The following is a 24123-nucleotide window of genomic DNA, read 5'->3' as shown; positions in this document are numbered from 1 at the left end:
TATATCACGAGCCGAAGGCGAGTGATATAATCCCACGAGCTAAAAAACATTTTTTCACGAGTTACGAACAATATTTTTCATCATAATATTTTTCATCACAGCGTGATGAAAAATAATTTTTTAGCGATTTCTCCAGTTGTTCAACTAAAGATTAAGTAATTACTTTTTTAAAATTAGTCACATAAAATAATTAATTTCGTTAGGGGAGGGTAGGGTAAGACGGACACTTGACTTTTTTTGAAATATTCATGACGTCGAATTGTTCATGAAATGGAATCATTTTATCTTTCAATTGAAAAACAATGATTCCTCTTTGTGATGAGCTTAGACTGAGCTCAATTGATAAATCTGGTTCTGAGTTATGAATATTTTTAAAAAAGTCAAAAGTGTCCGTTTTACCCTACCCTCCCCTACAATAAAAAAAATTATTTTTGTGCAACATCAAATTACATAAAAACACAAAATAATATAAATATAATATTTATCTCGTCCTCATAATGTAATATTCATAATAATTATTTTACATGAAATTATTAACATGAAATAATTATTTTTATTTAGTGGATACTTGATTTAACGACTTCAGATCTCTGAATAAAACAAGTCAAGTCGAAATAAATGTGGGAACGATCTTAGCTAGACTAGCACAATTGAACAGATTAACAGGCTATGAAGGGGAATAAAAAATGAAGAAAATAAAAAATTCGAGCTGAAATTAATGTCCACGATTTATTTGTAATGTCAACAGAGAGATGGTGTTTCGCTGAAATTGTTATAAAATCATCCAGATTGCACGGTAGTAACTGCAAGATCAAGCCGTGCAATGATTAATTAACTGGAAATGACAACACGATGTGGTTGCGCAACACTGTCTTTGTTGTTACAATTATTAATGCCATTCATCAACGCTGGGCTTTCTTGTTGATCTTACTCATCGAAATAGCACAATTTTCGATTGCAGATGGCCTGTTTTACCCCGCCAGCCTGCTTACTGGATAAATATCTTGAGTGTTTCATTTGTATAAATTTTATTTTAATTATGTGAATGAGATTGATTTTTATTAGCGTTATTATTCACAAAAAATGAACCCTTCTCTAAAAGCAAATATTTTCTTGATTTAAATAAATCCTTTATGGACCACAAATTGAAATCATTTTTCAGATAACGAAGAGAACGAATTGATTGAATTAATTATCCATTTCCTACAATTAAAACATTTCCACTGAAATCAATAAGTAATAATAAATAAATCAGTCCATCAATTCCGAATAAAAATATTATGAGAATGAATGAAAAAAAATAAAATAAAGATTTTCATTTCATAAAAATTGTGAAAAATCACCCTCAACCGAATTGTTGTAAAAATTCAAAATTCACATCACGACTATTCCATTTACATAAACTTTATTTGAATTAAATAACTAAGATTGATTTTTATTAGCGTTATTATTCACAAAAAATGAACCCTTCTCTAAAAGCAAATATTTTCTTGATTTAAATAAATCCTTTATGGACCACAAATTGAAATCATTTTTCAGATAACGAAGAGAACGAATTGATTGAATTAATTATCCATTTCCTACAATTAAAACATTTCCACTGAAATCAATAAGTAATAATAAATAAATCAGTCTATCAATTCCGAATGAAAATATTATGAGAACGAATGAAAAAAACTAAAATAAAGAGTTTCATTTCATAAAAATGGTGAAAAATCACCCTCAACCGAATTGTTGTAAAAATTCAAAATGCATCCCTCTCCATTCTCCTGTCAAAGGAGCCACCGCCACACTCCGCAAGATGGCTGCACCCATCGTGTTCCCGCACGGGTTACCTCTCTCGAAAAGGTGATCGCACACGGAAGAGAACACGAGTGAAGGCCACAGGGGGGCGAACAGGGGGAGAAAAAAAAAGAATGAAGGAGTGACGGTAGTAGACACAGTTGAAAATGGCGGCGCTCGGCTGAGGTGGTTTGGTGTTGTGTTGGGTGTTAAATAAAGTGTGCAGTGCTGGGAAAATTTGTGACATCATTGGAAATGTGGCAGGACCTGGACGGCCTGACTGCCACAACAGTCAATCCTGGAGTACAGCAGGTCGACCAGTTTGGCACCACAGGTATGTCCTAATTTCTATTTCGCTCACGTCAACAAAAATTGTTGTCACCCAACACAAACAGTTATCAGTGAATGACTCCGCGTTCATTGTTGCATTCTTTTTCCCATTCCCTGATTAAAGCTAAATTTTCTCGTTGCGTTCCCCTGCATGAGCCACTAATTGCACCAAAACATTCGCAGATTTCCGCTCCAAAAGGTCCCCAGACCTCCTCTCCCTTCGGAAAATCGAAATCGTCCCTTCATTCTCTCCTTCGTCATTCAGAAATTCTAATTGGACTCCTGGGGGGAAGGAATACCGTGGAAGAATCCCCTAATTAAATTGTAAACAAGTTGACGAGCACAACTGGAGCATCGAAACCCTCCGATAGCGTCTGCTTTATCGACGGATAAATCTGGGACAGTAATTTATCCCTTGAATAAATTTAGAATGCTCACATGGGGTCTAATTCGAGTCAATAGATGACAAATACTTTTGTTTACTCCCTCGTATGGATTTTTCCCTGGTGCTTTCGGGATTTGGAGGAATAAACCGGAGATGAATGATTAATGAAAAATAGCGCAGAATCTATGGAAGAAATTTACGCGTTTATTATGACAAATGTTCTTCGAGGAAATATGTGATTAACCTTCTGCTCAATTCCCTCATTGTTGCATTCATTTTTTTCCGTTCCCTGATCAATACTGAATTTTCCCGTTGCGTTCGCCTGCGTGAGCCACTAATTGCACCAAAACATTCGCAGATTTCCGCTCCAAAAAGTTCCCAGACCTCCTTTCCCCTCGGAAAATCGAAATCGTCCCTTCATTCACTCCTTCGTCTTTGAAAAATTCTAATTGGACTCCTGGGTGGAAGGAGCAACGTGTTAGAATCCCCTAATTAAATTGTAAACAAGTTGACTACCCTATTAAAAAATTCTAAATGTCATGGAATCGCAATTTTCCGGCCCACATGATAATGAAAATGACTAAATAATTTAAAAATTCAAGCAACAATGTCCCTGAATTTTCAATTCACTAAAAATTTAGTTGGATGTGATGTTCAACTTCCGCAATGAATTAAAAAATTCTAAATGTCATGGAATTGCAATTTTCAGGTCCACATGATAATGAAAATGACTAAATAATTTGAAAATTCAAGCAACAATTTCCCGGACTTTTCAATCCACTAAAAATTCAGTTGGATGCGATGTTCAATTTCCGCAATGCCTTAAAAAATTCTAAATGTTATGGAATTGCAATTTTCAACTCCACAAGAATTATCATGTTCATTAGAAAATGACTAAATAATTCAAGCAACAATTTCCCTGACTTTTCAATCCACTAAAAATTCAGTTGGATGCGATGTTCAATTTCCGCAATGCCTTAAAAAATTCTAAATGTTATGGAATTGCAATTTTCAACTCCACAAGAATTATCATGTTCATTAGAAAATGACTAAATAATTCAAGCAACAATTTCCCTGACTTTTCAATCCACTAAAAATTCAGTTGGATGTGATGTTCCATTTCCGCAACGAATGAAAAAATTCAAAATATCAATTATGACTTAATCTTAAATTGCATTCAAATTCACAATATTGAACTCAAGTGCAATTGTTTAATTTTCAAAAAATGTCTACCACTGTAATGCAACTGGCGCACCGAAACCCTCGGACAGCGTCTGCTTTATCGACTGAAGAATCTGGAACAGTAATTTATCCCTTGAATAAATTTATAGAATGCTCACATAGGGTCCAATTCGGGTCAATAAATATGACAAGCATCCTCCCTTTTGTTTATTCCCTCGTATGGATTTTTCCCCGACGCTTTCGTATTTCGTGGTTCGATGAAACGCACCGGAGATAATTGATTAATCAAAAATATTGAAGAATCAATACGCGAAATTGATGCGTTCATTCTGACGAATGTTCTTCGAGGAAGCATGCGGTTTACCCCTCGCGCAATTTCCTCGTGGCTGTTCGAGGAAGAGGGGTTATTCCCTCCTCGCAATTACGTAACTTCCCGACAGGTGAAGGAAGAAAATCCTGCGGTAGTGCGGTGCATTGCATGAATATGATTATGCCATTACGGTGCATAAAACAACAGGATATTTTTTCCCTCGCACTTCATTCATTTATTTCCAACCGTGAGAGGGTAGCTGTAGTTCCGTTAATGGATGGAAACTTATTTTTAGATCTTCACACTGAATTGACTCCAATCGCCCGCCTCCGTGTAATGCCTCTGGGTGTCTATTAATCGCCATGTGCTTGTGTATTTTTTTGCAGAATTAACTCCTGAGCAGCAGAAAATCTTGATTGATATTCGAAGAAAGAAGACTGAACTGTTACTTGAAATACAGGTAATGTGCGGAGTCATTTTTAATTCGATTATTTCGGTTACAATTGCCTTTTCCTTTTAATTTGTTCGTTGATATGAACTTGAATGTTGTGAACAGTTGGGGACGAATCTGTTCATGTTCATGTTCGAAAAATAATATTGTTATTTAATTCCATAAAGTTAAAACGAAATTAATAATCACAGCTAAATCGCAATGGGAGAAATTCATTTTTAATTGAATTATTCCGTTTACAATTACCTTTTCCTTTTTATTCATTCGTTAATATAAACTTGAATATTATGAATAGGTGTGGACGAATATGCCTCACGATGATATTCTAGAAATAATTTTATCCTTGAATTCCCCAGAATTTTACTCTTTAAATAACGAACCTCTGATGAATGAATTGATAATTACGAAATGTGTTTTTTACTTTTTTAAAATTCGCATCGCATGATAAATTCAGTAAAATCGTCTGGAACAACTCTGCGCTGTCGATTCGTCATCTGTGAATCAGAGGAAAGGCAAAGACGATAAGAGACCTCTGAAGCGCGTTCGCGAGTGATTATTTCCATAATCGTTGGTAGACTCTTCCGGCCCACGACATTAATTGTTTTCGTTCTTCATTCGGTGTTGGGCAGGTGCAGCGGGCATATTTCCTGTTCCCGTCTCGACAGTTACCTTCGGGGGAACCGGTAAAAAGAGATTCTGAAGGGGGCTTGTGTTTCTAGCGAAGAATTTTTTGTGAACTGAGAAAAAGAGGAGAGAAAAATAACAGGGGCTGGCGTCAAATGATAACGCTGACGTCCGCCACGATTTTGATAGGGGATACACTTAGTCATCGTTGCGGGAATTGTATCTCTTTATGCATTCATAAAACGTTTTCGAATGTGACATCTGCGTCTAACGGAAACAAACATTTTTTTACGGTTTGCCAAATATTGAATCGTCTTGATAACGAGTTATTTTGAGGAAATATTTGCGGAGATGTTTGCTTGAGTGATAATTCTTTTTGCATAGGGGGGAATTCTCTGTCGCAATTTTATTTATGCCAACATTATTCATATGCTCAAGACATTTTCATTGATGATGTCGTTATCTCGAAAATGAGAAATTTTGGGAGAAATAACATGAGACACTTTCTGCTGGAGATTCAATTCTCGTTAAATATTTTCGCACATAAAGTGTGGGCTTAACGAGAAGAAATCACTGTTGACGGTTTGTTAAATATTGAATGACGTCGGTAATGAGTGGTTCTGGGGAAAATTTTAAGGGAAATTTAATTAATGGACATTAATGCTCGATTGATGAAAGTCACAATGAAATTACGATTCACTAGTTGGGTTCTACAATTAATGACCACAGATTTATATTTCGCTTTGACAGAGTAAATATTATTCGTGCTCCCCCTTTTCATTCACGATTCCCATCATTCGTATCGTCTGTATTTCAGTTAGTTGTCTCCCACTGTTTGGATAGGTGATTCATCGCAAGAATAGCAAATACCATTAGTTTAATGTGCTCATTCTTCTGCTGGTTCTGCCACCGAAAAAAACGTAATCAAAAGGTATCAAAAGATACATTTGCACACAAATCAACAATTTTTCTCTGAAGTTGCATCATTATTTTTTGGTGACTATTTCTTCCGTAATTGGAATGGACTATTTCTTTCATTTCAGTTATGGAAGTAATAGCTTAAAAAATAGTTAAAAGAAACAAAAAAAATCAAATAAATTTAAATAAATTCATAAATGCAATGGACTATTTCTTCAAATATGGAAGAAATAGTTGTCGACGAAATTTCAAGAGCGTGGATATTCATTACCAAATTACAATGTATTTTCAGTTAATGGAAAATACAATAATTAATTCACCTCAATATTTCTGATTCCCATTAATTTTCTTGGAATAATTCACCTGAAATCAGTTTTCATTCATTTACTCATTAAATCGTGAATTTTCAAAACCAAAATTCTTTGAAATTCCGACAAAGCTAAAAAAAGAGGCTTTCCCTATCGGGAAGTTAAAAAATGCTACAAAAACGCACATAAAATAAAAAACCAAAACAAAAATAAATCAATCAATTAAAATATACAAAGAAAAATGTGACGAAAAATTCTCCCACATTTTCCTCCCTCAAAAACTCCCCTCAAAATTTTTCACCTCCATGGGTCTTCCTCCCGACCCAAAATCAATTTCACACGGCAGTCGTCTAGAATTCCCTCCCCCCCCGGTCACCCCTTTCATACGATACCCCCTGCGCACACAGTTATGCCCCCACAAATGTGTACCCATCAAATATTAGCCAACTGCATATTATTTGAAAATCGAATGCCTCTCGGGAGTTCTCAGCGCCCCGTCAGACGTCGCTGTCGGCCTATTCCCTGGAAAATCCACTGTCCACCAGCGATCTCTCATCGCGCCAAGTAAAAATTCCCCGATATGCTAAGACTCACGCGGTGGCTCGCGCCTCAGTTGCCCGCCGACTCGCGCGGTTTCCAATTCTCCCCGCCAAGTGTCAAGAACATTGAACAATCCAATGTTATTTCTCTCGCGCTGTGCACGATTGAAATTCTAAAAAATTTGTAAATACGATGAGTGAACAAAAGTGCCTCAGTGGGACGGGAAATGAGACATCGAGTGATTTTTTAATAATTTATTTAGCTTAATTGACCTCACGCGGTCCGTTAAAACGGACCAAGAATGATTTTTACTGGTAGATCAGTCGATGCACTAGATCAAGTTCGCGATGAGCGACGCGACTCAAATGCAATTGCCATTGCCACTGGGTGGTTTTCAAGTTTACGTAGACCCGGTAAAAAGGGTAAAAAAGCGGCACAAAAACCTGTTAAAAGTGCCTGGGATTTGACAACAATCTCCACTGTAAGTTTTTCGTAATCTCAGAAATACAAATTGGCAGTGCGATTTTTCGCCGCGATATTTTCCGTCAAATGCACGAGCAATCAGTCCCTCGTTTGCTCAACATTAGTCATGGGCTGACGTCATGAATGAAAATGGTAAACAAATGGTAATGGAAAGGCGCTCGGACAATCGCAGTTCGATCGGTTGATTTGTTCGCACGATATTCTGCGGAGAATAATGGAATAAATGGAGAGAAATATTCAATAAAAATTACTTATTTTTTCCGTAGGAAATTTGACGGAACTGTCACGTAATTTTTACCTAAAATCACGGCATTTTTCCAGGGCGTTGCGTAATTTTTATCCGAATCTCCAGTGAAAAATTGTGATACAGTCACTTAAATTTTCTGAGCGAACTGTCGGTTCCGTAATTTTTCCTGAACATTCACTCTCCATGTGTTGAATTAACGATTTTCCGTCAATAATTCTGGTTAGGAGCATTACACGCAGATAAATGGCCATTCGTTCGTAACAATCTACGTAATCGCGTCCCAGTTGTGCTGGCAGAAGCCTCGGATGAAGTTATCACCAGCGATAATACCATCTTCATTGTTTGCTCGGTACTCGTCTCCACTACTGTCTGACGCCAACAACAGTGATGATAATAACATTAATAAATTATTGATTGATTCATGACGGATTCTATTTCAGAATGATGTACTGAAATTATCGGGGAAATGATTTATTTGAATTTAAAAAAATTGTTTCTTTTGTGTAAACAAAAATTTTCTTGATCCTAATGAAGACTTTGACAGTTAAAGATGAAATCATTGTTTCAACCGCGAGGAGAACGAATTTATTAGGAGGAAATTGAAGATTTATTTCATATGAGTGAAACATTTTTATTCAAATGAATCCAAAAATTTTAAATGAAGAGTTTTATTTTATTCAATTGCGGCATTTCGTAGTCATTCCCATTGCTGTCTCATGCCAACAACAATTATCAAATAACACAAATAAATTATGCAATTGATTCTACTTCGCGATGATGTACGGAAATTATCGGGGAAATGATTTATTTGAATAAAAAAACTAGTTTTTTTGGGTAAAAAAAGTTTTCTTGATCCTAATGAAGACTTTGACAGTTAAAGATGAAATCATTGTTTCAACCGCGAGGAGAACGAATTTATTAGGAGGAGATTGAAGATTTATTTCATATGAGTGAAACATTTTTATTCAAATGAATCCAAAAATTTCAAATGAAGAGTTTTATTTTATTCAATTGCGGCATTTCGTAGTCATTCCCATTGCTGTCTCATGCCAACAACAATTATCAAATAACACAAATAAATTATGCGATTGATTCATGACGGATTCTATTTCAGAATGATGTACTGAAATTATCGGGGAAATGATTTATTTGAATTTAAAAAAATTGTTTCTTTTGTGTAAACAAAAATTTTCTTGATCCTAATGAAGACTTTGACAGTTAAAGATGAAATCATTGTTTCAACCGCGAGGAGAACGAATTTATTAGGAGGAGATTGAAGATTTATTTCATATGAGTGAAACATTTTTATTCAAATGAATCCAAAAATTTCAAATGAAGAGTTTTATTTTATTCAATTGCGGCATTTCGTAGTCATTCCCATTGCTGTCTCATGCCAACAACAATTATCAAATAACACAAATAAATTATGCAATTGATTCTACTTCGCGATGATGTACGGAAATTATCGGGGAAATGATTTATTTGAATAAAAAAACTAGTTTTTTTGGGTAAAAAAAGTTTTCTTGATCCTAATGAAGACTTTGACAGTTAAAGATGAAATCATTGTTTCAACCGCGAGGAGAACGAATTTATTAGGAGGAAATTGTAAATTTATTTCATATGACTGAAGTATTTTCATTAAAATGAATTCAAAAATTTGAAATAAAGAGTTTTATTTTATTCAATTGCGACACGTGCATTGCGACACGGCGTGATGACAATAACACTAATAAAGTACGTGATTGATTCATGACGGATTCCACTTCGATTTCATGTCTATCATCCCGGTGAAATGATGATGAAATAAATAGAAAAATTTTAGACAACGAATTTTGTTTGATTCAATTGCGGTATTTCTCCGAGTCTGAGAGGCTCGTCGACACGTGGATTTCGTACTCATTTCTCTCTGTACTAAATGATAATGCTAATAAAGTATGTGATTGATTCATGACGGATTCTATTTCGATTTAATGTCTGTTATCTGGGGGAATGGTGAAGAATGATGCATTGAAATTACCCGGAGAAATGACTTATTTGAATAAAAAAATTCGTTGCTTGTCTATAAACAAAAGTTTCCTTGAGCCAAATAAAGACTTTAATAATTAGGGATGAAATAATTATTTAAACGGTGAAACGAACGAATTTACTAGAATTTCCTTCACACGACTGAAGCATTTCCCTGGAAATAAATACAAGTTTGGTCCCCAACGAAAATATTATTGAAATAAATAGAAAAATGTCAAATAAACAGTGTCAGTGATATATATTTTACACGACTGAGACATTTTCCTTGAAATAAATACACGAGTTCTGATGCCCAACGAAAATATTATTGAAATGAATACAAAAATTTCAAATAGTTTCATTAGATTCAATTGCGTTATTTCTCTGAGTGCGAGAGGCTTATCGACACGTGCATTCCACAGTTTATCTGTTCTTTTTTCCTTCTATGACTCGTGTTCTACATTAATGGGTATCTAGGGAAATTATCATGATGTATCAGTCACCCAGACAAATGCTTTATTTGAATCAGCCGACTAGTTTTCTCAGTTCTAACGAACCTTTTCTAGACTTTATTAGTTTAAAAACATAATTGCTCCGACCCCGAAAGAGCGAATTCTTTCACCGCAATAAATACACGAGTTGATGAATTTCCGCCAGTAAATATCGCTGAACCGAATAGAAAAATTGTAAACTATTGTGAATGCGTCATTTTCGTCGACACGTGGATTTCATAGTTTGATCTAGTTTCTCTTTTCCTTTTATTACTACTCCACTTCTCCGTTAATTGGCAAACGTAAATGCAGATCTCCTGGAGATCTGCCAATCTCTCTTGGTATTGTTATTCCAATGTTTTATTTTTCTCCAAGTTTCTCTTTCGATTTTTTTCCCCTCTCTTTCTTCACTACACCAAGGATTTTCGAGGACGTCGCGACATGTTTGGCTGGATTCCAAAACCACAGTGGCCTTGATGATTATGATAATGCAAACGGGTTTAACATACCACCGGCTAAATTTGACATTCATTTTATTTTGAAAGTGTTTGACGGTCGCTTCGGGCTGTTTGTGATTGAGCCGCACTGATTTTTCGTTGACACAGTCGAGTGGAATGTCCATTCGGGCAGTTACTTTTGAAATTTCCAACAATTTCCACACGTTCTTCGGTGCGCGGAGGGAAATTTCAATAAAAATTACGTATTCTTTCCGGAATTCCGGAGCGCAATGCGCGGAAATAAATATACTTGAATTGAGTGTAAAATATACTTGAATCAAGTATACTTTATACGCAATTCAAGTATTTTTTTTTTTCTGTGTGGTTGTAGGAACTTTTACGGAACTTTCACGTAATTTTTATCTAAAAACACGGAATTTTTCCAGAGCATTCCGTAATTTCTCCCTGAATTTCCTGTGAAAAATTACGAAACCGTCACTTAAATTTTCTGGGTCGATTCCGCAATCGGTGAGCGAACCGTGAGTTCCGTAATTTTTACTGAACATTTCTCTCCGTGCGGTGACGACGGTCGTATCAATTTCCAATTCGTACTGGAGAACAGACAATTTTCGCAACGATTATCCTGCTCATTCTTGAAATTGTGACAGAATGAGGAAAGCAACTGGAGAATGACAGAGAAATATTTACCAATTTGACTTTAACCTCACGGCGAATGCTGTCGTGACTCACGTTATTGGAATGGTCATCGTCAATTCTCGAAAGACATCCGCATATGACGGTTCAACCGACGTGAAGTGGTTGAAAAAAATATGTGTACTCACGTTTTTTGCGGATGATGAAGAGCCAGTCGCAGTGGTTCGAAGGATGAACACAAATCTTGAAAAGCAATGATAATTAATGTTGTTTTTTTCGTATCGTATTTGCAGACAATGAGACACAACAGAACAAGCATGAACAAAGAAAAACAAATAAGTAGCCGTTTTAAACATTAAAAGTGTGGCAATAATCGCAAAAATGTTGAACGAAAAATGTTTCAACAGTTGAAAATTTTGACAATCTTTCTGGAAAAAAAAGATGAATAAGGCCTGAACATAACGATTGAACCAGCATTTTTTTCAGTTAGGAACCGATCGCAGCAGTACCCCTGCTATTTTTACAGTCATCCAAGCGCTCTGCCCCTTGCGCACTCGACCCGGTGGCAATCTACCAAAAATATCTCCTATTGGCACCGATTTCGTGTCTCTTCAATTCATCCGCAGTGGATTATCAGCCATTAGTGTAAATGATGGTTCTATTTTGTTCTGGAATATTCTTATTGGGTGGACGGTACTGAGGGATCGCTCGAATGAGCATTTTAGAGATGTTTCCTACTATTTTTATTGCCAAGAAATTATCGAATTGATTGTTAGTAAAATGTATGAAAATGCAATTTCTGGGGTTTTTCGTTGAATTTATGAATCGATTGACATGATTGGTTGAATAAGGTGGAAGAAAATTCAGAAAATTTTGTTAGGAGAGAATATTTTGATAAAAAATTGAAATTTCAGGGACAGTTGACTTGTAATTTTTAGGAGAGGAACATTGAATTCGATGGGGGGGGGGGAGACATCGTGGAATTTTAGATTTCACTGGAAAGTCAATGAAAATATGCATTCCCCCGAAACCATAATTCCCCCCTTTACCTGAATTTTTCATCTTAACATGAATATTCAGTACTGAATTACGCGGAAATGTCAATTAACAGAAAATTGATGAGAATATTCACTTCAATTTCCCTGATCTACATTAATTTTAATCGAATAATTGAACTGAAATTCACATTTTCCATCGACAACGAAATTTTTTGACATTTTAGTACTGAAAATTCAATGAAATCCCAAATTTTTGAGCAGTAGAAATATGAAAATTCTCCACTTTACTTGAAATTTAAATCTAAATATGAATATTCCGAATCAAATTACGTGGAAATTTCCATACACAGAAAATTCAACAGAATATTCACTTGAATTTTTCTGATCTGTATTAATTTCAATGTAACAATTGAACAGAAATTCACATTTTCCATCGATCCCGAAATTCTTTGAAATTTCAGTAAAACTATAATACAACAGAAATTGGAATTTCAGCCAAAAAATTTAAACAGTCCAGAGAGTCTTACAAGTAACAAAATGGACTCAGTTCTTGATAAAAATGGAATTTATAAAGTTTTTCACATAAACAGTCGGACAAGGAGAAAAAAAAAAATATCCCTATTGTTTCGAAAATGAATATGAATAAGCGAGGTTGTCCACTTGGTTATCGTCTTTACAATTCTCGCGTGTGTTGTATACGCGCCCTCGTTAGCGGGAAGAGCCACTTCCGCTCCCATGATACGTCGACTGAAACGTTTGAAAATTCTTTCGCATTTATTCTCCACGGATGTTGTACCACAAAACGGCTGAATGTCTCTTTGAGATATGAAATTCCTCCATTCATGGTTCTCATGCGTTTTGAGGAATGGAGGAGTAGGTGCAGCCGTGGTGAATGTTGAAAATGGTACGGTTCAACGGGAAATTCAAGAATTTCCCCTGACCTGTGCCGTCAACTGTCCTTTCCTCAATATTGCGTCTAAAAATAGAAGTGAACGTCCTGCGGTGGAGCCGGATAATTGCGGGAGGGTTCTGCTTTACCGAGAAATACAAGGGTTTACATCCGGTCAGTCTTTCCTTTTCCCCTCGTGTCCATTTGTGCATTTACATATGCAAAAATATAGGAAAATTACACATTCCCCCGGCGAATTTACCCCTCACGACATCAGTTGCGTGCGAAACGGGGCGACACTGCCGTGTGGGGTGTTTATTTATTCATTATTATTATCTCTTGCGGGGAATGAGGATTCAGTGGGATTAAATCGAATGGCTTTCTCACGTTCTGAATTTTTTAATTGCGAAGAAAAACGTGTGTCTGGGGAAGGTAATTGGGGCTTGCTATTCTCGTCGTGATATCCACGGATGTGGGATTGCAAATATTATGTACGTATTTTTTTAATTTCAGAAATTTGTTGCAATGAATAGACTGTTGGAAAATTTTTCCGGAAATTTCAAGTAGGAAATGGTGAAATTTTTAACAATCACTCATTCAGTTGAAATTTTCATTTATTTTGGTTGTGAAAAATCAGGGGAATTCTGGAGTATTCAATGGAATTACAATTTTTAGCTCCACGCGATAGTGAAAATTATTAATTTGAAAATTTGAGCAACAATTTCCCTGAATTTTCAAACCACAGAAAATTTAATTGAATGTGAATTTGAAAATTGCAGATGTCATTGAATTTCCAACTTCAATGGGAGATTCCATGAAGGATTGATCTTAAATTAAATTTAAATTCACAACGTTGAGAAGTCAAGTGCAACTATTGCTTAATTTTCAAAAAATTTCAACAGTGTAGAAGTGCAAAGAGGAAAGTTTTTGCGAAACAATTTCTTTACGATGATATTGCGAAATTCTTAATGAAGAATTTGTATTCAGTCGTCGATATCTCCGGAACAAGTGATGCAACTGGATGATGAGTCAGATCTCATTTTGAAACTTGAAAATTCACCTTGAAAATGAAAAAAAAATCGGGAAGTTGCCGACTTATTTACTACTGAAGACAGTTTCATCAATTCTCCTTCATTAGAATTCTTAATTGATGTCATGAATTTGAATAGCATTCTTTAATTTCAGCAGTTAAATCATTCTTCCAGTGTTAGCCACGAAGATATGATTAAAAATATAACCATATTTTTTTTTTAAATTTGAGAAACTCAAATGACATAATAATGCAATTAAAAAAGTTTTTGCGAAATCGTTAATTAAGAGTTCGCATTCAATCCCCGATATCTCCGGAACAAACGATGCGATTTGGATGAGTCTCGTCTCCTTTTAAAGCTAGAAAAAATGCCTTCAAAATGAAAAGAAAATCGGGACATTCCACTCCGCGGTTCTCGAGTTATTGCGGATTAAACAGTGGGTTTTACCCACTCCCCTAATAACTAAGGCAATTAATTTAATTTAGCTCATAATATTGAATTTCAGCAATTAAAAGATGAACTCGGCGAGGTTGTGGCAGAGATGGAGTCGATGGAGGGTGGAGGTCTCGCCCCGGACGACTCCAAGCCCTCGAACAAAGCCAAACAAACGTCCATTGGTCGTAAAAAATTCAATATGGACCCTAAAAAGGGAATTGAGTACCTGATACAGCACAATCTATTAGCCCCAACACCAGAAGATGTTGCCCAATTTTTGTACAAGGGTGAGGGACTGAATAAAACAGCCATCGGTGATTACCTCGGTGAGAGGCATGATTTCAACGAGCGTGTACTTCGTGCCTTCGTCGAATTGCACGACTTTACTGATCTCATACTCGTTCAGGCATTGCGACAATTTCTGTGGTCATTCAGATTGCCCGGGGAGGCGCAAAAAATCGACAGAATGATGGAGTGTTTTGCCCAGCGCTACTGTCAACTCAATCCAAATATCTTCACCAATACCGATACCTGTTATGTTCTTAGTTTTGCGATTATAATGCTCAACACGTCGTTGCATAATCCAAGTGTCAAGGACAAACCCAGTGTCGAACAGTTCATTACGATGAATCGAGGTATCAATAACGGGGGAGATTTACCACGTGAATTATTAGTTGTGAGTATATCTTGTTATTTTCATTGGATTCAGAGTAATTTGATGGATTGAGGACGCTTCATTGGACGTATCTGGAAATTGATTAATTAACAATTCCGTTCTATCGTGATTTTTTTTTTAATTTGGTTGATTGAAGTTTGAAGTGCAATTATTGAATTGGGAGATAAATGTTTATCTTCAGTCTGGGCTAATCTGAACCCGGTTTCTCCTTCAGCTTTATTTCATTGGCAAATTCTCCGCTCATTACTGAATAAATTAATGAAGAAATGTAATCTCAAAAATTGCAATTTTTCAATTATTTTATGAATTCTCCGCAAAAAATCGACGTTATCCTTTTTTTTACATTTTCTAAATGATTTCTACCATTTTAAAATGACTAATTCAATTCCTTTGCAAAATGTTCAGTAATTTGGAGTCAAATTAGGTGACTGATACCTTTTAGTGTCATTTAATGACATTTTAATGGATTAAATAAAAAAATCCATTGAATGACGATTTTTTTTCTTTCAATTTTGTTGATTTGAAGCTTGAAGTTGAAATACTAAATTTTACGGTAATGTTCATCTATTGGACGTCCAAGAAATGTCTCATTTTGTCTTCATTCTGTATCACCTGTCCCTGGATTTTACTTCAACTCCATTTTATTTTCAAATTCTCCTCTCATTAATGAATAAATTAATTAAAAAAATTTCATGTTGAATATTTCTCAAAAATATTTACTCTCCACGTGCATTCTCCTCATTTCTCTCAGATAACTTTATTTTTCTCATTTTAAAGGTCAGTTATCTCTCAAGTTTGATTATTTAAACTCGAAAAAATGACTGTTGAACTCACAAACAAATTTTGCAAGAGCACTCACTCATTAATCCCCCGAATTTTGCAAATTCTTTTGCTTTCATTCTCTCTGAAAATTTCTGTGCGTTCAACATCTCGGCGGATTTTTTCTATTCCACTGATTCCTTAATTACGTTTTTATGTCATAATTTTCCAAAGGATGCACACCGTCGCATCGGCTATTCGATAATCACGTGGCATTGACGCATGTATTGTTGTGCAATCAATCCATTTTCCTTGTACCATCATCGAAAACGGATTACGCAAGCCTAATGAATGTCTTTTGGTTGTGTGCAGAGTCTATACGAGAGTATAAAAACAGAGCCATTCAAAATACCGGAGGACGATGGCAACGACCTGATGCACACGTTCTTCAACCCTGACAAGGAAGGTTGGCTCTGGAAGCAAGGTAAAATTAAAGTTGAGATTTTTTATGTCGGTATCGGTGTTCTGAGTGATTTGGGCATTCATTTCAGCACTTATTTACCGATATTTTGCGCTTTCTGTGGAAGATGTTCAAGTGGAAGAGCCCCAGCCATTAAATTAATTTCGAAGAAATGAATTTTTCAGCCTTTTTTTAGTGTCACGAGCTTCAAAATCGTAACACAATTGAATTTATCGGTTGAATTGGCAGAATTTGTTCTGTATATTGTTACAACAATGGAGACGTTGTGGGAAAATATCGAGAAATTTCAGATTTCATTGGAACTTCAGTGGAATTTGTAATTTTTTTACAGCAGGAAAACGAGAATTCGTTAGTTTATTTGAATTTACAATTAATTGAAGAGTCAAGAATACATTCACCTGACACATTTTCCTGATTTCTGAAGTCGAACAGTTCCCACCATTTCATTGATTTCGAAGAAATTGACTTTAAATTCAAATACAATTGCATTTATCGACTAAATCAACACAATTTGTTTTATAAAAATCACAAAAACAATGGAGAAGTCGTGAGAATACACTGCGAGAAAAAAACTAGATATTTCATGGACATTTGACTAATAGTTTTCATGATAGCGACATTTAATTCGATTTAAGAGAAAAAAATCATGAAATTCAATGAAATTTCAAATTTTTGAGCAGCAAGACAGGAGAATTCCCAATTTACTTGAATTTTCAATTAAAACATGAATATTAAGTACTGAAATGGAATCATTGACCTAAAATTCACATTCTTGATCGATTTTTTCGCAAAATTTTGACTTTTTACTGACAAAATTCCTTGAAATTCCAAAAAAATTTAAATGTTGATTTTTCTAACGTAGAAAATAAACTTAAATCCATTTAAATCAAACGAAAACTTCACCGTCAATAGTTTTTACTCGCATTCCCCCACCTCCACAAATGGCAGTTGACATTCCACTCTAAAAAAAATCCAGTGTCACATTTTTTGAAGTCTCTGCTCCGTCCACTTACTCGATGATATATATAACCTAGGCCCTAGCTTATTATGAGTATAGTACCCATAGTCTGCGCCGTTCTACTTATAAATATAGTATACCTAGTACGCTACACATATCAGCGATTATCCTAGATAATTTAGGTCTCCATTCTCCACAAACTTCTACATAAAAAGGGACCACTCGTGTTTTGATAATAGAGAACAGCTGAAATTTCCGTAATGCATCCCAAAAATTCTGTCTGTCGATGAATTTCACTTGTGTTACACTCATTTTGAAATGACTGTGAATCCCTTCGCGTCATGTCGCAGGAAAAATCCAACATTTCTCGTGGAAAACGAGAATAAAAAATTCCTTTCGCATGGTTTCCTCTTTATTATTTGCTTGGATGGAACAACTAGAATAGAAAAGTTTTCCCCAGCAATCCTCGCTCATTATCCCCTGTTAGATCGTCTCTGGTTGTGCACTAGAAAAGAAATCAAGTATTATAAGTATCAAATTGATCTTATAAATCGCTTTATCCCACTGCTGCCCTCGTCGGAGACAGCAGGTAAATAATTAGCCCCATGTTTTCCCTATTATGCAATGAGTACTAATGGGGGGGAATTCTATTTTTTTTCCTTGCCATCGCATTGTTTCAGGTGGACGTTACAAGAGTTGGAAGAGACGGTGGTTCATTCTAAACGATAATTGTCTGTATTACTTCGAGTATACAACTGACAAAGAGCCACGAGGGATCATTCCACTGGAAAATATTCAGGTCAGAGAGGTGCAGGACAGGAACAAACCGCACTGCTTTGAACTGTATGCTGCTGGATCTGAGTTCATTAAGGCGTGCAAAACTGACAGCGAGGGGAAGGTCGTTGAAGGTATATTAAGATGCAATTGTGATTTTTTATTGGAGGATAGGGAGGATATTCTGATTCATTAAACTAATCGGTGTTTTTAATTATTGGAGGGATTTAATGTATTGTTTTTGGGTTCTTCTGCAGGGAAACATACTGTCTACAGAATGTCAGCTGCCACTGATGAGGAGAAAGACGAGTGGATCAAGTGTGTCAGGTAAACTTCCACGATTTTAAGTAGTTAGTTTCATCAAATACAGTGAATTAATTTAATTTAATTTGCAATGGGAAGAATTAATTTAATTTAATTTAGGTAAATAAGTCGGTATTTCCAAAAATCTATGTTCATTTCAATAATATTGTCATTCGTTGTTGATAAATACATAGATCTAGGGAATTTTTTAATTGTGGGAAGTGAATAATTCGTTCATTACAAATGAATTTTTTATTAGGAGCGAATAAACCATTTATTTCATAATAATCGAGCAAAAAACGTTGGTTTATATTTAAAGAAGTATTTATTTGAGGTGAATAAAAATGCAAATAATCCATGGTTTTGAGAATTTTTACATTTTTTGTCAATTTTTCATTTATATTTCTTCTATTACGTTAAATTGAATTCTGATATTTTATCATGCAAAATATTCATTATATTCATCTGTATTTCATGAACAATCACCCCTTTCCAAATCTCAATTTTAATTCTCTTATTCGTTATGAATTTAAATTTCCAAAATTATCTAATTCGATTTTTTCATGAATTTCCAGACAAAGTATATCGCACAATCCATTCTACGATATGCTGGCTGCTAGAAAGAAGAAGGCGCAGAAGACAAATGTCCACTCGAAGAGTTAAAAAATCATCGAAGCATGATGGAAACCCCTCAAAGTACGCATTTCCCTGGGGATCACACCTCATCTGGATTTCTCCTTCCAAATCATCCTTCATAAACGTCTTCAGCTTTGCATCAAAACCCGAAGGGGTCCAGTGTGACGTCCGAGGAGGAACGAACAACCAAATAAAAGAGAGCATAACATTCGTTACTCCTTCTCGTGCCACAAATCCACAAGAGGAAATAAATCAATCAAAACGATTATCGTTGAACTACGTATTCCTGGTGAGATGTACGATAAAATATTTATTTATTTAGTCTATTGAGTTATTTGCTTCCTACCGATACGTGGAGACTGGAAATTTCATATTACTATTTATTTTGTAAATGTTTGTGCGATGGTCTTTATCATTTCGTCAGTGTAATCATCGAGAATTGTAAAATATTAGCGACAAGTTCGTCTGAAGACCAATGTAACAACATTTTTTTTGAGAATTTACAGTCGCAAAAACGTATTAATGTGATAGTTGTATTTGTAATCCAGAAAGAAAGAATCATAAAATATCTAGAATAACAATTAATGAACAGTTTATTACAGTTTGTTATTAAATTGTAATGAACTGCTTGTGAAATCACAAATTCATTGTAATTGATGAGCATAAAATGAAGAATAGCTACTGAAAGTGCAGCCAGAACTATTGTGAACATTTAGTTTTGGTGAATTAATGAGAGAGAATTAGTTGACGTGACAATGGAATGGGGAGTACTTCATTCGATTGAATAATGCAAATTGTAATCTATATATATTTGAATACTATAGTACAATTATTGATTTGAGTGATGATTCGGGGCAAGCGGATTAGAAATACTTAGAGTTGTTCTATTTACGAAGAGAATAGGTGTGATTTTGCGTGGAATTTTTTCAATGCTGGACATGAAAATTGAATTGATGAGTGTTGAACTCGTAATTTTTCCATTTTTTATCATTATTCGGAGGGGGAAATGTACGGTTCAATATTTATCGCTCAATTGTCGTTGTTTATACTTTTCTCAGGATGAAATTTCATGCAACAATTCAATTGATGATGAGAATTTATGATTTTCGTATATATTTTGGGGATAGACATGTGCTTTTGTAATTATCGACGTCAACGAAATAATTTTCTGTACAACTGGGGAAATGTTGAACATCGAAGAAGCCTTACTACTTGGTAAACAAGAGAGTGAAGAGAAAAATAAAACTTTAATAATAGGCCAAATAATAATAGTAATTGGGGTGAAAAGAACACAATTGCAGCAGTATGAAATTTCTTCTGTAACAAATAATCGTGTGAATGCTTGTTTACTGTATTTTCTTTGTTGAATAATGTAACAGGAGTATTTTCCTTGGGAAATAATCCACTGAATCGATTGTCCAGAATTGTGAAATTGATGTAAAGTCTGATTTAATGGGAATCACCGCCACAAACTTCATTTCCCGGATGTAATTGTCATTGTATAGTATCCCTTTTCATCCGATAAATGGTGGGGTGAGGGGAAAGGAGTGGATGAAGAATCTTGGTGACTGCAAACTCATCGATTTCAGTATCGTGCAATAATTACTGTGGCTTCGACAATTCATTGAGATTCTTCACGTGTTTTTTTTTTTAATCGAGTTGATGTATGATACGAGAGATGCGAATTAGTAAGAGATTGTGTATTCAATAGTCCACTAATGAATTTGTATATTTCGTTGTATATTATGGGTTTCTATGAGTTCCGAGGAATTTGTTGTTGTATATTATTGATGAACTGTCTAGGAACCTTCAAAGACCATGTATGTATTACTTTAAATGCCATTAATAAATGAATAATTTGATTTCTTAAGAAGTCTCATTTTTTATTGGTTCGATTTTGTGATTACTGTCGTTACTCAGGGCAATGGTGAGATAATTAGGGAGAATTTTTGCAAATAAGCCATATCTTCTTCCGTTGACTCATTGAATTTTGAGAGGAATTTAAAAATTTGAATTTAAAACTTTGAGTTGAATTTTTTTTCGTTGTCGATAAATTAGAGGTGTCTACCCTGGCTGCTGTCAGTCTGCTGTTATCAGCACAGGGTATCTCCCAGGTATTTTCTTATCAACGATTATTACGAACTTTCGTCGAGGAAAAAATTAAATCTGCAGCCTGTTCTGTCTGAATAATTTTTATTTTCAACAAACAAAATACACGATACACGATCCCCTTCACACACGTGAATTATCGCTATGCTTATTCTATCCCTTATTCGTCTAGTAATTAATGTAACGTTAGCGTGGAAGGACATCGTAGAAATGTACCTCACAAAAATAATCAGAAAGAAAAAATGTCTATAGTACACGATCTAACGTACATAAATAGCTTTACAGAATACGTAGTACCATCACTGGTATTAATTTTCCCCGAGTTGTTAAGGTATTTCGTTCGAAAGGGTAAATGACGACATTCGTTCGGAATTTACATATTTGGATTTTCTATAATGTCAGTTGAATTATGGATGAATTCTTCGATTTTGTTTTCGAATTATCAAAGTTATTGATTACAAATTCGAAACGAAACCTCGAAAAAATTCTTAGAGCTCATCGAGGTTGTGATGAATGTAAATTTGAAGCAACGTCGTCACTTTTTTACGGATGAAACCCCACGGACAAAATAGTTCAATAGAAAAAATATTTTTTTAGAGAATTCGCTTGATAATTCTATTAGATTTCCGTTTAAAGTAGTTTTTTATCCGCAGCACTTGAATTTTTCCCATGTCATGCATGTCTTTGCAATCTTTAAAAAGAAATTAAATTTCTATGGAAATTCCTGGGATATTTTTTGAGTTTTTTTTGTTCATTTTTTTATTTAAACAACGTGATAAAATTGAGAAAATTGGGTCAGGGAATTCCTATAGAAAAGATTTCAATAGAAAGTTGACATTCTGTACATTTTTTCTGCATTATTAAATAAAAACGCGCATTAGAACTGAAATCTAATAGAATTTTCCATCGAATTCGCTCGGTTTTTCTATTAAATTTTTTCGTGCGTGCCACAAGGTGTGGGGCATTATGCTGGCGCTAAAAAATGTACGATACCCATTGACACTTATTCCCATTCACACTCATCCGTCCTTTGGCGTTAATATAATTCTTTAGTTACAAAATGCGCCCAAGTGTCAAGGTCTTCCTCGTTATTCATTATCTTCCCGCGATGGGAGTTTGAAATCACTGAACTTCACAGACGAAGTAGGTTTCGAAACTGCAGGGACTGTCGTTCCATTTGAGTCCCTTTCCATCGCGATTCCAAAGTTCAAGGCAGTGCTCCTCCTCACCGTTTTCGTACCTTCGAATAATGAGAATAGTCGTTATTTTGGAATTTCAAGAGGATTTCGTCAGTGATTAAAGAGAATGCGAATTTGGAAATAAAACTGGGAATATTGATTTGATGGCGCATTAATGCGGTTCGTTTAATATTTTTATCGCATTGAAATGCGTCACTCTTACAGTTATTCAATTAATTATATGTTCTTGACATCCCAGGCAATTATTTAGAGTGAATTGTCGTGAATAAAAAAATTGGATGCCGAATAATCAATCGATTTTGTGGAGAATTTTTTTCGCAACATTATTTAATCATTTAGTACCAATCACAACGTTTCAATTTCTTCCTACGAATCGTGTAAATGCATTTCTATAGGAACTGACTTCAATTTTAAGAATTATTATTTCCGTTTTGTTCGATTAAAAATTTTTTGTTTTGCTTGAATTGCCTCAAGTAGTCGTTTTTCGGCTCTTCGATTTTGCCCCACGCTCCCCTAATAATAGAATGACCTCGTAACATTCTCAATTTGAGAATACATTATTTTCTACTCATTCCCATGTCAACCAGAGAGTAAATTACCGAAAATTATTTGGCTCCCCGACGTTCCAGTTCTCGAAGGTAATGGGTCTACCATTTGCCATCCAGAAGAACGTGCCCTCCTCAGCCTGATCGGTGCCAGATGTCCAGAAGTGCTCATGACCCAATCCAAAGTCCTTGATGTGCTTCTCCAGTCTGTCGTTTTCTTCCTGCGACGCAATGCTAGCCAAGTGCATACCGTGGTAACGACAATACTGAGAGGCTCTGTACCAATTTGCCTAATTACGTAATAAAAAATGTCATTTTTTGCAAGACCAAGTTGCCCAATGGGCGTCACATCGTGCGTCAATTTTCATTCTTCGAGTCTTCAGCTTCCCCGCCATTTAGTTTTACGGTCAATGGTGGGGATATGTAAAATTATAGAGAATAAAAATGTTAACCCATGAGGAATGTTTGTGGAAGCGATTTAATGGCTATGATGCACAGTATTCCCCCGGTGTTATGGCTTATTTCGCAATGGTTATCTGTCAAACAAGTTTTTTATTTAGCACTCCCGCAAGGAATTTTTTTTATTTCAGCTGTGGAGAAGTGAAATGTAGGAGAACAGCCCTGGATAGAATACACCGGGTTTTCACAACTTGTTGAATATTAAATTGTTTTGATAACGGAGGTGTTTAGAGGAAATTGGACCTTGCGCGATTTTTCTCGGCGCTGAGAGTGAGAATTGAATGGGGAATATTTGTGTTTCGCTGGTTTTTGAACGTTTTTCAAAATAAAAAAATGAGATTTCAAGATTTTTCCCTTCTAAATAAACATTTGACATCAGAGATAGGCAAAATCATAATGCATGCTACAATTTTTTGAATTTTATTGTAATTTGTATTATATTAATTATCAATCAGCATTTTCAATTTTTTAAATATGTTATAAATCAGTAATCCACTTCGCAGGAATGATGATTATTCGATCAATTGAAAAATCAAATTCAGATATTGAGAATTAATTGTTTAATTAAAGGCCGTGACTATTCGCACCATTGCGTGAATCACTCCCGTACACTCCATACACTCCACGCATGCGTGAAGTTTGTGTGTTTCACGCAGCCGAATTTTCATACTGCTGTGTATTTCACGCAGTTGAAGTTTCATACTACTGTGTGTTTCACGCAGTTG

General features: G+C 35.2%; 2 protein-coding genes across 4 annotated transcripts in view; one reads left to right on the top strand and one right to left on the bottom strand.

The window, feature by feature from the left end:
• The first annotated feature begins 1870 nt into the window (after positions 1–1870).
• LOC107036547 (cytohesin-1) lies at positions 1871–20959 on the top strand. 3 transcript variants are annotated; one of them, XM_015254581.2, is made up of 7 exons: positions 1871–2116; positions 4376–4449; positions 14570–15175; positions 16307–16418; positions 18051–18281; positions 18405–18474; positions 19026–20959. In XM_015254581.2, exons 1-7 carry the CDS (start codon positions 2038–2040, stop codon positions 19111–19113), a joined length of 1260 nt encoding a protein of 419 aa, XP_015110067.1. In that variant the 5' UTR covers positions 1871–2037; the 3' UTR covers positions 19114–20959. The 3 variants fall into 3 exon arrangements, with proteins under 3 accessions (XP_015110067.1, XP_015110066.1, XP_015110065.1); XM_015254580.2 differs by lacking the exons at positions 1871–2116; positions 4376–4449 and adding an exon at positions 6905–7311 and having other exon boundaries at positions 18054–18281; XM_015254579.2 differs by lacking the exons at positions 1871–2116; positions 4376–4449 and adding an exon at positions 6905–7311.
• A 303-nt stretch (positions 20960–21262) lies between these two features.
• Positions 21263–24123, bottom strand: part of LOC107036404 — a 59671-nt gene continuing 56810 nt past the window's right edge. The window contains exons 5-6 of the mRNA XM_015254347.2: positions 22994–23229; positions 21263–22435 (exon numbers count right to left, since the gene is read on the bottom strand). Coding sequence (XP_015109833.1) covers positions 22318–22435; positions 22994–23229 — 354 coding nt within the window. The 3' untranslated portion in view covers positions 21263–22317. The remainder of the gene's footprint in view (positions 22436–22993; positions 23230–24123) is intronic.

Source organism: Diachasma alloeum, unplaced genomic scaffold, assembly GCF_001412515.2.
Source record: "Diachasma alloeum isolate Michigan unplaced genomic scaffold, Dall2.0 Dall_scaffold_00209, whole genome shotgun sequence".
Lineage (NCBI taxonomy): Eukaryota > Metazoa > Arthropoda > Insecta > Hymenoptera > Braconidae > Diachasma > Diachasma alloeum.
This window is presented reverse-complemented; position numbering and strand designations above follow the sequence as displayed.